Here is a 14,193-nt window from a genome sequence, read left to right as displayed (position 1 = left end):
GGCGTGGCGGCAGCAACGGGGGGCGGTGTTTCGCCGCTCGTGGCAGCATGGGACGATCCGTGGGTACTCGTCGCCAGTGTCACGATTTACCCGGGTTCGTGAACAACGGAGGGCTCGAGACACCCTCCGTTAGACGGACACTCCGCAGCGTGGTGGTGCTGAACGATGACTGACCGCCGAGCAGCCATGCTCGTCGGTGTTTCTTGCGGTGCAGTGACCAATGTTGCCTGTCGAGCTTAGCAGGCCACCGAGCCTGGTGGCGAACGAACATTATGCCAGAGGGGGCGTCACGTGCTTGCTACATCTATATTTCTCCAAACAACATTGCAAATACGTACTATAGATAATCTAAGTTCCATTCAGGTCACATTGCTTTAACGTTGATAGGATGACACATTTGGACATAAGTGATCTCTAATAGATGTCCCTTTTAGGGATACAGGAGGTTCATAGAACATCTAATGAATCTTTCCTGTTCGCGCTATAATGAGCTGCATGCCTCCAAGTCCCACAGTAGATGTACTGTCAACTACAAATGAAATGCAGACAGCAAAACGTGTGTCCGAAGCATAACTAAACACACATTGTGTGGTGTAGGCCAGCCATCATTGTACACATGCATATGCATGTATTTTTGATGCGGAACATGAAGCTGCTTCTCTTAGTGCGATTACGTCACCTGTATTTTGATTGAACCTTGTTTTCTCACCCTGCCATGGCAGTGCCATTCCTATCTACGATTACTGTCAAGGTGGCTAGCATTGTTGTTGCTCCTATAGCGGCAATACATTTTTGGTGCTATTGAAATTACGTTTAGACATTGGCAGATTTGATGGTGGTTACAAAAGCAAAGCAATGGACGTTAGGAAATTGTGGGCATGCCAGCTATACTATGGTACAGATGTGGCAATGGTGCTAGCCACCATAACAGTGTCCTGCCAAGTGGGAATGGCACTGCTGCGAAGAGATGAGAAAATAACTTTTGGACAAAACATGGGTGATGTTTATCGTAGTTGGGCGAGCAGCGCTGCACTCTGCACAAGAAACAGATGGCCACGCATGTCCACAATGACTGGCCAACGACATACGCCGTACCTTTAGTTATGCCACACAGTCCAGTGTTCGTCACTTGTCCTCAATGGTGCATCTCTTTGGTGTTAAATAGAGCAAAGCAAATTACAGCACAGTTCTTTATGATATACTTAACTAAGGCACTCGGACCCATGTTCTTTGTCGAACCCACTTGGAGATATGGGCGAACCAGCCATATCTCCAAGTAAGATTACAATTGACATAGTGAAGGTCGAGAGTGGAACCCTCGACCTTTGGTGGGAGTCGAACGCACAACCTGTGGTGTTAATTAAATCGAAGTTAAGGCATTCGAACCTGTTGTTTGTGTGGTTCGTGCAAAGGAGCAGACAAGTTTCCAGGGGGGCGAGTGACGTTTATTGCCACATGTTCATTGGTGCGTGGCTGGTCGAGATAAGCCTGCGGGCAGGCTGTGGCGCACGCTTTTTATATGTTTCGCGAGCCTGCGCATTATTGACCTGATGACAAACTGCAGCATTAAGCCAGACACCACAGAAACCATGACCCAACATGGAGATATGGGCAAACCGGCACTCGATCCCACGACCTTTGTGGGAAAAAGCAAGTAATAAGAAATGCATTTGAACGAGAATGACAAGTAACTTAATGAATGTCTTGGGAGCAACCAGGCTTTTGCCTTCGTCCCCTTTAGCGTATGCTAAAGTGACTGTCAACTTTTATATATAGTCCTAACGCTCGGGAAAATGTGAAAATTGGGCTCACAAAATAGGAGATCGTAATTTGGTTCCTTGTGAATTATTACAAATTCTGCAATGGCTACATGAAGAAAGTGAGTTCAGTAAGCACTAGGTAAAGCGCACAAGTGAGATTCACAATGTCATATCAACGTTACTTTTTATTTATACAATGGAAAAATGATTGCAATTGCAAAAATGATTGGCATCCAGCCAAGGCACATGTATGAAAATATTCATTGTAAGTTCTAGCTGTATACAAACAGGTTAAATGTGGATCTAAAAAAAACATAGAACTTCAATAAAATATTCTTGAAAATTCAGCTTGACTAAAACAAAACTAATGAGAAATGGGTGTTAACACTCAGAAAACGACTAGCAGTCACAACGCCACAATTATATTTAGAAAATTAAAACTTATTAGTAGGAGCTAATAATATTGCATACTAATGAATGACCAAAAGAGTATGGCCTGCATGCCAGCACCTGCTTCTGGGGCCACGAGATTCAAGATAGAAAGTCACTACTTTCAAGCTATCTTTAAAAAAATAAACTAAAAGAAAATCCACACAAGCAGATTCCAGAGGTAGAATATTCATCTTGATAAGCAACTTGCTCAGGCAGCTTCTCACACCGCGAGAGTGCCAAAAACATAATGCTGCTGGGGACTTCGAGATAAACACTGCAAATGAGAAATATCTCTGACACTTGAAGAGGTGCGATAGAAATCAAGCAATGCAAACATGTCTGAAAATGAAATACTAAAATGTTGCCCTCGGGAAATTTCTATAAGCGCTCCACAAGGCACACAAACACACCACAAATAGCAGTCAGAAGCACAGCTGTAAATTTCAGTATGCAACTGTACAGTTCTGCCTAGTATTTACGTACTTGGGCCATGGTCAACCGAACAAAAATCGAAAAACACACCAACAAAGCACACTTCATGCTGCTCGCATGCGGTAAATTACCCTGCACTTGCATTACAGTGCACTTGCGTCGAGGCGCGTACTGATCTTATATCTGTGGCAATGTGAAGTAAAAAATATTGCGAGTTCAAGCTTGTTTTTTCTTTATAATCTGTCCAAATATATCAGGAAGTTAAAGATTACATATTTTTAACAGTGTACTAATGGATATGAATGAAAAAGAAAGTGTTTATGAATGAGAAAAAAGATGACGTAACCGAAACCGAAAGTTTTGGCTTTTCATGCACGGTGTCCAGCAGCGCGTGCAGAGGTCGTGCAGAATTGCTACTGATAGCTACGTTACAAAAAATAAATGAGGTCATAACTGAAATTCTCATAACTGAAATACTTCAACTTTGTGGGGTTCTCACACCCGTGCTCTTGGGACAAAGGAACGACAATGCAGTAGTGCAAACAATCACAAGGGCATTTATTGCACCTTTCATAGATCAATGCCTGCTAGCCCAGTTGCTATCCACAAAACATGCCGATGGGCGCACTACAAATCTAGGAAGTCCGACTCACCGCGACCGGATAACAAGTGAATATGTTCGCCCCATGCTGGATCCGAACGCCTGGTCGTTTGCACGTAAGGTCACGTGAACGGTGGCGCGTTCGCACGAGGCATCACGAGACGGTCTCGCAGAAGCATGGATCGGCGCACGCGCGGCACGTCCGCACTGCTCGCCATCCGCGAACCAAAGAGGCAAGCAAGCGCCTTGACCTCCCGCGCCCAAGTAACTCCGCCGGTAGCAGCGCAACACTCGCGCCATCTCTCGCAGTGCGCTTCAACCACATCGACTGCCGCGGGCGCCAGGCCATGCGGCGAAGCCGCACTGCAGGAGACGGGAGCCATGCAGGAAAACAAGATATCAGGGGACGTGTGAGAGTCGCGCATCCCCACAACTTGAATCTTTTCAAAATGAACAGATGAATATTCCGCAATTCAGAAGCACATAGTCCCTCTCGTAGGATCTCGAACATGCACATGATGGAGAAAAACAAAGTAAATGCCCGGCCAAAGTGCTGGAACAGACGGAGCAGACAACAGTGTGATCTTTACTTTTCCAGGCTCTCATCGTTAGGCATTAGAGACAGTTTGCTTGTATTTCTGCAGCGTGGTGCGTTCATCTAGTCACAACGCACGATGTACGGCCAATGCGCGGAAGCTTTGGATGTGCAAGAGATGTCCAAATCACAAAGACATTCGATGTCCTTTTGATGATGCGTGACTGCCATTTACTAGTGAAACATATTACAGATGCGAATTAGACATCATTAAGTTGCGGTACATCCAGTGGATATTTGTGGTTTGCTGGTATACGATCACAGTCAAAAGGAATGGCGGTGCGTTTTGGTTATCGCCTATTAAAAGCATGTGCTATGCTTCCGACGGCACTAGGCGCTGTGAAACAGATAGGCAAAGGTGCTTATCGCAATAGGATTGGCGGTGATAGCTGTGAGTGCCGTGTGCGACAATCCCGGAGAAGATTTACTGGTATGAGAAACTAAGTGTGGGCGGGTGGGCGAGTATTGCGGTAAAGCTGCCGCAGCGGGCAGCTACATACTGTTCTCGATCACTCGCACCTCGTGCATTTTCTTGTTTACACGGGATATAGTGGCCGGAAAACATATCATATGATCGCAGTTTGGTGACACACTGAACGTTGGTGCCAAAAAAATCGTGTTTTGTGGGAACGTATGAACGAATAAAAAAATTACCATAACTCTATTTGAGCCATTTTTTGTGTTCTCGATTGCGACCGTTGGCACTGCGAAAATGTACGTAGCGGGAATGTATCAACGTGGTTCTACCGTATTTATCTATATTATGTCTATCAAATAGAATCAAGTGATTTTTTTGTTCTCTGAATCTGAAGAAATAGCAGTTTTCCCAAGCACCAATGGGGTTTTCAGTTGAATAGTTCGCGATACTGTGCTTAACGGCAATATAACGGCAAAAATAGGGAAACGACAAAAAACGGAGACGTACAAAAGCACAGTTCGCAATAGGGGATCGGAAAATTTGGTTGTGGGAGTTCATAGTGTTCTTTCTTCTTTTTTTTTTTTTTCTTGCTTAACCTGGGTAAGGCATTAGGCAGTATAATAGCAAGAGCTTGGTGGTGCAACCCACTGCTCCGTTCCAAAGAGGATGCTCATAACATCCCTCCATCCATCTTACAGGAGCTGCAATTGGGGTGGTGTTCAGCCAGCATGGGAATTATGGGAAGTACATGGATTTGCCTAAACTTCGTGCTTGTGGCTTCAAATGGCTATGCGACTTTGTAAACTCGTCATTTTCAACTAAATACCGTGTATTAAACATTTAAATAAACATTATTAAAACTGTCTGATGGCAAGATTCAAGCACAGGACCGGATATAGAAACCATTACGCCACGGACGCATGCATCGACAAGCGGCATAGAACGCCCTTATGACTTTCTCGCGGGCAATTCAACACGTTGAGAGGCTTGGCGCACTTCAATGTGGCCACCTGGACAGGCTGGACCACTGCAATTAGTAGCAATCGTGTGCATTTGCAGAGTATTCTGCACTTAGAAAAGTATACATTGCTCCGAAATTTAGGACCATGAAGATAGATAAAGCGTGCAATAAGCAAAGCCACCAGAGTGTCTGAATCCACAAACATGAAGATCAGGCAGGTCCGTGTACTTCCCATCATTTCCATGGCGGCTAAACGATTGCAGTGCAACAGTTCCCCCTAGTAATTATTGTATAAAACTCTCTGCTCCTTCCTTCTTTTTTTTTCCATCCACGTCCATCTTCCACCGTGCAACTGCACCTGCAGCCAGAAGTCATCCCATTATGGCCACATGACAAGTTTGCGAGCCTGCCATGTAAATCCAATGCTAGTCTTGTGACAAGTCGCTCAAATCTACAAAAAGAGACCAATATGCATTTACGAATGGCGTTCAGAACAAGCTCGGGGGCACCGTACGGTGTTTCACAAAAATTGCGGTCATGAAAAACAGTCATTCAGTACACTCGCTTTCGTTGGCGAGGCAATTTGTTGGCTTTCTGATGGTCGTGCAACCAATGTGAATAGATCTGTGTTGATTCGGTACGAAACCGTAACTATAACCGCCGACACCCAATAACGCAGCTCTGATTAGGTCTAACAGGCTAGGCAGGGCTGGGAATGGTGTTTCTGTGACGAAAATTTTCCGCTCACCGATGTGATAGTGGGCCACAGACTGTCACAGAAAGCTTGTCACTATTACCGTATTTACTCGAATCTAACGCGCACCTTTTTTCTGGTAAAACGGGTCCAAAAATTGCATGTGCATTAGAATCGAGTACGATCCTAAATCCACATTGCCGTATTGCCATTGGCATTCAAAAAATGGCAAAAATGGCGTACGCGCTTCTAGCCTAGCTGCCATAGCTTCCTCCATGGGCATACGTCCACGTTGTGCGTGTAACCAGGCGCTGGTGTAACCTAGTCTACCGCCTGTCTTCCCATTTTCTGCATTTATTCAATCGGCATGGAAGCGCCGACTGCGAAGACACGCCGAGTCCACCATGACGCCGCATTTAAAAGGGAAGTTATCATGTGCGCAGAGATGGATGGAAATCGGGCCACATCATGGGCGTTCGGAGTTCCCGAAACTTGCGTGCGGGACTGGCGCAAATAGAAGGAGAATATTTTCGCCAGCAAAGCAACAAAGAAGGGTTTCAGTGGACCGAAGCAGGGATGCTTTGCGGAAATAGAAGAGCTGCTTGCGGAATACATGCAAGAGCAGCGAGCGGCACAGTGGCCTTTGATGACCGATCTGCTCAAAGTACGGGCGATGCAGTTAGCCTTACAGAAAGGGCTAATGCGGAGTGACTTCAAAGCGAGCAGGTGCTGGCTATCAAATTTTATGAAAAAAGAAAAGGCTTTTCTCTTCGAAGGCAGACAGGGATATGTCAAAAATTGCCTGAAGAATATGAAGAGAAATTGCACAGTTTTCAGCAGTACATTTTGAAGTTACGCCATAGAAATGGCTACCACTTCAGACAGATTGGAAATGCCGATCAGACGCCGCTCTATTCTACCACAACCGTTAAAAAGAAGGGGGCGAAGCAAGTGCGCATTTTGTCTTCTGGCCACGAGAAAACTAGTCACCGCAATGCTTTGTTGCACTGCGGATGGACACAAGCTGCCCCCGTATCTTATCTTCAGACCAAAGACGCTTCCGAAAGGAATCGTGTTTCCAAGTGGCGTGATTATGCGCACAAATGAAAATTACCACTGACTCGGTTGCTGACTGGATTGATAACGTTTGGCAGAAGAGACACGGTGGCAGTTTGGATCTGCGCGGGTTGCTTGTGCTTGACGCATTCAGGTGCCACCTTGACCAGCGCATCAAGGACAAGCAGCTGGCTGCATGCAACACTGACCTTGTTGTGATACTCGGTGGCATGACATCGCAGCTCCAGCTGCTCAATGTTTGTTTGAACAAGCCAGTGGAAGATAGAATTCAGGCGCTCTACACCGAATGGCCTGTCAGTGGCTGCCACGAATTCACGCCCGCCAATAAAATGAAGCGTGCCTTGCTGCAAGACTTTGCTGGATGAGTGCAAGATGCATGGTGCACGATCCCGTTTGCCATGGTCAACAAGGCCTTTAAGAAGTGCAGGATTTTGAGTGCCATGGATGGCACCGGGGATGAAATTCTTTGGTCTGTTGATAGTGATAAGGAGTTGTCTGATAGCGACGACGAGTGATATCTGTTGCCCCACATGACTCATACCGGCGCAGTGAAAATCTTGGCAGCAAGGTCCGCTGCTTCCATTTGTGTTTTTATTCATCGCAACTTTAGCGTATCGGGAATAAATCTATTTTTCCAAATGAAAGAAAATAGTATTTCTATATGAAAGCATGAGGTGCACGGTATTGTACTCTTTTTTCTTGGCCATGGAAGACAGGTGCACGTTACAATCGAGGTTATCATTTTTTTTTTCATTTTTTGGCCATGGGAAATGAGTGCACATTACAATTGAGGGCGCGTTAGAATCAAGTAAATATGGTACTTTCCTACATCAATGATCGGCCGCGAAGTCATATGTAGCAGTTAGATTGACGACTGTCGACGTGGGTTGTGAGTCTGCGGGTGACAATTACCGCAAGTATGCATGGCATGCTGTCAAATTCACATTTGGGCAGAAAGTTCTCAATTACGCAAATCTGCATGTGTGAGCACTGAACATGCATATCCGATATGGTCGGCACACATTCCAGTGTCTAATCGGCCCAATCTTCGCACAGGCCTTCGTGCTTTGCATGTGCGCTGTTTTTGTTGTTCCCTTTGTCCGTGTAGCGCTAATCGTTTCGATCGGTCCAGTCTACATGGTCGAATTTAGTACCAATAGAGATTGCACGATGGGGGAAAGCTACACGCATCAAAGTACAGGCCACAGCCTGGTCATTCATGGAACATGCAGGATATTCGAAAAATTGAATACTAGATATTCGATTTGTGAATCGAATTATTTGAACATTCATTATTTGATTCGAAATTGAATGTTCGAATATTCGCATGCCCCTAGTTTATAAAACAGCAATGGGAAACCAAAACAAAATTGAGCTGGTGGGCAATGCCGGAATGTGATGCCACGATGCTCACTTCATGCAGCCTGCAGCAGGGAACGGTGCCATGTCCGCCTTATAACCCATTAAACACGTACAGTATGCTTCCTATGCCACATGTGTTGTGAAACAGGGAGGTGAAAGTGCTTATCGTGATGGGTTGGCAATGATCGCTGTGAATGGCGACGTGCGATGACCCACGAGGTGAGTTGGTGGTACCGGAATAGGAAACCGAGGACAGGCGACATTTTCATGTGATGCTGGCAGCTGAATATTGTGAGAAAGCTGCCATTGTGGGTGCCTACTGGCCTCTGTCGCATCCGCCTTACACTTTTCCTTGTTACATGGAATCTAGTGGCTGGAAAATGTATCATATGATTGCAGTTTGGCAATATACTGAATGTTGGTGCCAGAAGACTTTGTTTTCCAGCAACGTACCAACCGGTAAAAGGAAGCGTAACTGTATTGGGTCATATTCTGTGTTATCAATCGTGTACCTTGGCGCCGGGAAATCGTATGAAATGGGATTGTATCAATGAGCCTCTATTGTACGTGCTGACGCTCATTTTATGTGGCAATGGCAGTGTAAGCAGATGCGAATGGCACCAATCGCAGGAATTTTATTTTGTCAATGGGCAGCTCACGCTTGCCACGAGTCACTCCTTTGAAGCTACTCATGATCAGTCATGCAACATTTGTCAGTCACCGGTGTGAATGCAGCTGTGCATGGCTTTGCCACTGCAGGTGCTGGACCAGGACCCAAGCGATGCCAACAGACAGCGGTGTGGAGAGGCTACTCGGCCGCTGATCGAGGCTGTGGACAGCCTTACCACATTTGCAAGCTCCCCTGAATTTGCTGGAGTGCCTGCCAAGATCAGCCACAAGGTGTGTGCCTGTACTGTGCTTGCTTCATTGCTGACTATCAGCTTGAGGTTCATGTGGTAACGTGCTCTTGCCAACTGTCAACCATAGAGGACTGGCCTTGTTGATAAGGCGTGTTAAAAAGCATTCAAACGCATTAATAGACATGGACAAAGCAAGTGGACACACACAGACACTGTCATATAAAGACAGTGTTCTGTTTGACCAACAATAAAGCTTTCTACACATAAGATTAACTGATATGTGAACCATTCCTTGTAGTTTAGAAGCACATTCTGTGCTGTGTGTGTGTCTAGTTGCTTTGCCTGTGTCCTTTATTGCACTTCAGTAATGTTGAACTTGTTCAGTACTACAGTTGAACCCCCTTACAGCTTAGTCCCCTCGTAATGTAACCGCTTATAGTGAAGGACCAGCTATAATGTGGTTTTTTCTTACTCACTTTTACCTCCCATAGAATTACATATATACGCATACCACTTATGGTACAGTCGCGCCATACGAAATACTCGTCATAATACGGCTTCTGTGAGAAAATTGATCCCAGACATGCAAGGCTTTCAAGCAGAGAATCCTTTTTGACATTAAAAGTGCAGCGAAATTTCACTTTCGCAAGAATATTTATAAATGAGTAGCATATACCACTGAAGCAATCTTAGCAAAGCCACAGGACTGGGAATTGAATAATTATTTTTGTTAGCGGCCTTTAAGCAGCACCTATGCCCACAACAAGTGCACTTGGTGATTGCCGTTATGACGCATGTGCCAGCACGCCGCCTCCAAGGTTTTTCAGTGTGCCACAAGCACTGTCTTATCTCAGAGGTCATGCTGAAAAGCTGGGCATTCTAGGTCACACATCACTTCCAGCTAGCGCTTATGGCGGCATTCTTTTCAGTTCCAGTATCATATTTCTTGTGAACATTTCATAGCACTTCTGCTCATACTTAATATGTCAAATATTGCACAGAGGCCCTTCTCACTATCTTCAACTACACTTTTTACGCGGTTCAAAATTTTGTTGCAGTTGGCCTTTAAGGTGAGACTGTATGCACTTTGAGGATTGTAACAGCAGAACTTATGGAACATGTAGACAGAAGAAACGACTAGGCGAGTACACAACTGCACTGTCAACTGATTTCTTTATAAAAATTTCCGCGCTTTTTATTTTGTCACCATATCTCATCTCTTATCTATCTGAGGCTGTTTCAAAAAGTGACTTCCTTTCTTGTCAAGGCCACTGATGGTGTGCTTACACACTACACTCCCATTTGACTTATCTCAAAGGCGTCAAGAATCTCCCAAGTTAGCCTATCGTCATTCCTTTTCAGGACTTGCACATAGTGAAATTTGGGGATGCACGTCTGTACTTGGCTATCTTTTCCCTTGTTCATTTCACAACATTGGCAGTGCAAGTCCAGATTACTGCCAGGGGTCCCTGAAAGTGATGATGCGTGCTCTCTGGTTCGATCATTAAGGTATCTTCCTGTTTGCCCCTACATATTGTGTTCCACAGGACAGGGGCATGGTGTACACTACTCCTTGGACGCAATGGCAGTATCTGCTCTGGCGTGTGAGCTGGCATTGCGGTTTCTTCTTTTCCTGGTTCACTCGTACAGGCATACTTTTTCCCTTGTTTGGTGCTGAGCACACTACTCAGACGCTGTGTCTTTTACCAGTCTTGATAAGATTGTGGGTCAGTCCGAGCACATATGGAATTGTTGCACAATTGTCTTTTGCATCTGCAACTTCAGGTGCGTTTTTGCTTTCTTGTTTTCTTTTAATCTTCTCTACGAGGCCTTCAGCTATGCTGCATAGCATTGACACAGGGTACCCTGCCTTTTACGGCCTACTTAACTGCCGCTGAAAACTTTGTTCAGTCTGATGCTAGCACGATTTCTTCAGTGCTGAACTTAATACTGCACTAGCTATTGCCCGTTTTACAGTCTTGGAATGGCTTCACGTGAAGGGAAGAAATAGTTTCTTTGCTCTGGGCTCGTAACTCCAGCATAGATGTCCCGGTTGGAATTCTAGGAAAAGGTCGAGGAACTGCAGAGAACTATAGTTCGGAAGCTCATAAGTGAAGTTCAGCTCTGGGCACGTTGACCGAAACAACTCCAGTACGATGTCGTTAAGTTGTTTGTAATCGGTTACATTCTCTGTTTGGCACAGTATCGAGAAGTCGTCCACCTATCGATAGATCCATGTGATGCGCCTTTCCTTGATGAATCCTTGAATTTTCTTGTCACATGCTCCCAAGTACAAATCACTCAGGATGGGTGCTATTTTTGATCCAATGTCCTCTTTTTTGGTCGAACAAGGTTCCATCATGCACAGCGATTATGGCAGCAAGATAGGTACTCAACAGCTCCGAGAAGGTTTCCGCCCGCATTCCTACCGAGTTTTGAAATGGAATGGCTCCTTGATCCTCAATGGTCTCTCTCTTACATTCATAAAATCTGCGTGCAGTATCGAATAATACATTTTTTTGATGACGATCAAGAACCCGTACCAATCATTCATTTCGTACTTGCTAGGTAGAAAATAAAGACCTAAAGGAAGTGAAAAGAAAGGTCAAGGTGCTTCTAGAAGAAGTAAATAATGGTTGCCAGCTGTGCAATAAGGGAAAAGCAGCAAAAACCAGCACACTGTCGGCGTTCTTCACTGCAAAAACCCATACAATTGTACCATCTTCCATGCCATTTTATCGGAAGCAGACACGTGGCAATCGCTGCTTTCGCCACACCTTTTCAAGCAACTTTCCAAAGTTAGGGTAGAAGATCCGTTCAGGATTAGGAACTCTGAAGAACTAACCTCTGAGATAAGAAAGTACGAAATGAATTATTGGTACGGGTTCTCGATCAACATCGAAGACATGTATTATTCGATACTGCACACAGATTTAATTAATGTAATGAGAGAGACCATTGAGGATCAAGGAGCCATTCCATTTCAAAACTCGGTAGGAATGTCTGTGGAAACCTTTTCGGAGCTGTTGAGTGCCTATCTCACTGCCACAATCGATGTGTACGATGGAAACTTGTTCGACCAAAAAAGAGGACATTGGATCAAAAATAGCACCAATCCTCAGTGATTTGTACTTGGGAGCATGTGACAAGAAAATTCAAGGATCCATCAAGGAAAGGCGCATCACATGGATCTATCGATAGGTGGACGACTTCTCGATACTGTGCCAAACAGAGAATGTAACCGATTACAAACAACTTAAGGACATCGTACTGGAGTCATTTCGATCAATGCGCCCAGAGCTGAACTTCACTTATGAGCTTCCGAACTATAGTTCTCTGCAGTTCCTCGACCTTTTCCTAGAATTCCAACCGGGACATCTATGCTGGAGGTACGAGCCCAGAGCAAAGAAACTATTTCTTCCCTTCACGTGAAGCCATTCCAAGACTGTAAAACGGGCAATAGCGAGTGCAGTATTAAGTTCAGCACTGAAGAAATTGTGCCAGCATCAGACTGAACGAAGTTTTCAGCGGCAGTTAAGTAGGCCGTAAAATGCAGAGTACCCTGTGTGAATGCTATGCAGCATAGCTGAAGGCCTCGTAGAGAAGATTAAAAGAAAACAAGAAAGCAAAAACGCACCTGAAGTTGCAGATGCAAAAGACAATTGTGCAACAATTCCATATGTGCTCGGACTGACCCACAATCTTATCAAGACTGGTAAAAGACACAGCGTCTGAGTAGTGTGCTCAGCACCAAACAAGGGAAAAAGTATGCCTGTACGAGTGAACCAGGAAAAGAAGAAACCGCAATGCCAGCTCACACGCCAGAGCAGATACTGCCATTGCGTCCAAGGAGTAGTGTACACCATGCCCCTGTCCTGTGGAACACAATATGTAGGGCAAACAGGAAGATACCTTAATGATCGAACCAGAGAGCACGCATCATCACTTTCAGGGACCCCTGGCAGTAATCTGGACTTGCACTGCCAATGTTGTGAAATGAACAAGGGAAAAGATAGCCAAGTACAGACGTGCATCCCCAAATTTCACGATGTGCAAGTCCTGAAAAGGAATGGCGATAGGCTAACTTGGGAGATTCTTGACGCCTTTGAGATAAGTCAAATGGGAGTGTAGTGTGTAAGCACACCATCAGTGGCCTTGACAAGAAAGGAAGTCACTTTTTGAAACAGCCTCAGATAGATAAGAGATGAGATATGGCGACAAAATAAAAAGCGCGGAAATTTTTATAAAGAAATCAGTTGACAGTGCAGTTGTGTACTCGCCTAGTCGTTCCTTCTGTGTCCGTGTTCCATAAGTTCTGCTGCTACAATCCTCGAAGAATGAACGAACTAGCTAAGTTAAACACCCTTTTGAAATTGTACACACATTCACTGTATACAGTCTGCACGTGTGACTAAGTGAGCGCCTGCCTGATGTAACGTGCACAGGCCAGGGCAGCTCAGGAGCCCATCACCGCAGCTGGGCGGGCCATCATTGATGGCTCGTGCAGCATGATACTGTCGGCCAAATCCCTGGTGTTGAACCCAAAGGACCCACCAGCCTGGCAGAGTCTGGGTGCCCACAGCAAGGAGGTCTCGGATGGCATCAAGAGGCTTGTCTCATCCATCAAGTAAGGGCCCCTTCTGCATGAGTATACCACACTTGTGATTAGAAACTGAGTCCTGGCTCTAACTGTACTCGGGGCAAGCCTATGCCTTGAGGCATTGGTTTACTTTAAAGCAGTATAGTGACATGCATTTTTGGAGCTTCAGGAACTCTAGCACACACTGTTTGCATGTACAAGCACGAAACTTAGCAACAAAATTCAGTTGACTGCATTTATTCTGCGTCAGTCTACAATAAATAATGACGAACACACTAGACAGTGTTATAGTTGTAATTCAATAACACAATGAAGTCAGTAAAATCGGCACTTGTTAAACCAAAATTTCGTTATATTGAAATTCGACCTTTTATGCAAATAAGCACAGTCTACCAACCGAT

The 14,193-nt window shown here is 45.1% G+C and overlaps 1 protein-coding gene across 4 annotated transcripts in view; it reads left to right on the top strand.

The window, feature by feature from the left end:
• The window catches only part of rhea (Talin_middle and talin-RS domain-containing protein rhea), a 391,086-nt gene that overhangs the window by 253,764 nt on the left and 123,129 nt on the right, over positions 1 to 14,193 (top strand). For all 4 annotated transcript variants that reach the window (XM_050177552.2, XM_050177553.2, XM_055070111.2 and 1 more), the window contains exons 37-38: positions 9,092 to 9,232; positions 13,638 to 13,819. In XM_050177552.2, coding sequence (XP_050033509.1) covers positions 9,092 to 9,232; positions 13,638 to 13,819 — 323 coding nt within the window. The remainder of the gene's footprint in view (positions 1 to 9,091; positions 9,233 to 13,637; positions 13,820 to 14,193) is intronic.

This window comes from Dermacentor andersoni, chromosome 5 (assembly GCF_023375885.2).
Source record: "Dermacentor andersoni chromosome 5, qqDerAnde1_hic_scaffold, whole genome shotgun sequence".
NCBI classification, from domain to species: domain Eukaryota; kingdom Metazoa; phylum Arthropoda; class Arachnida; order Ixodida; family Ixodidae; genus Dermacentor; species Dermacentor andersoni.
The sequence above is the reverse complement of the archived record's forward strand: the minus strand, read 5'-3'. Positions and strand labels throughout refer to the sequence as shown.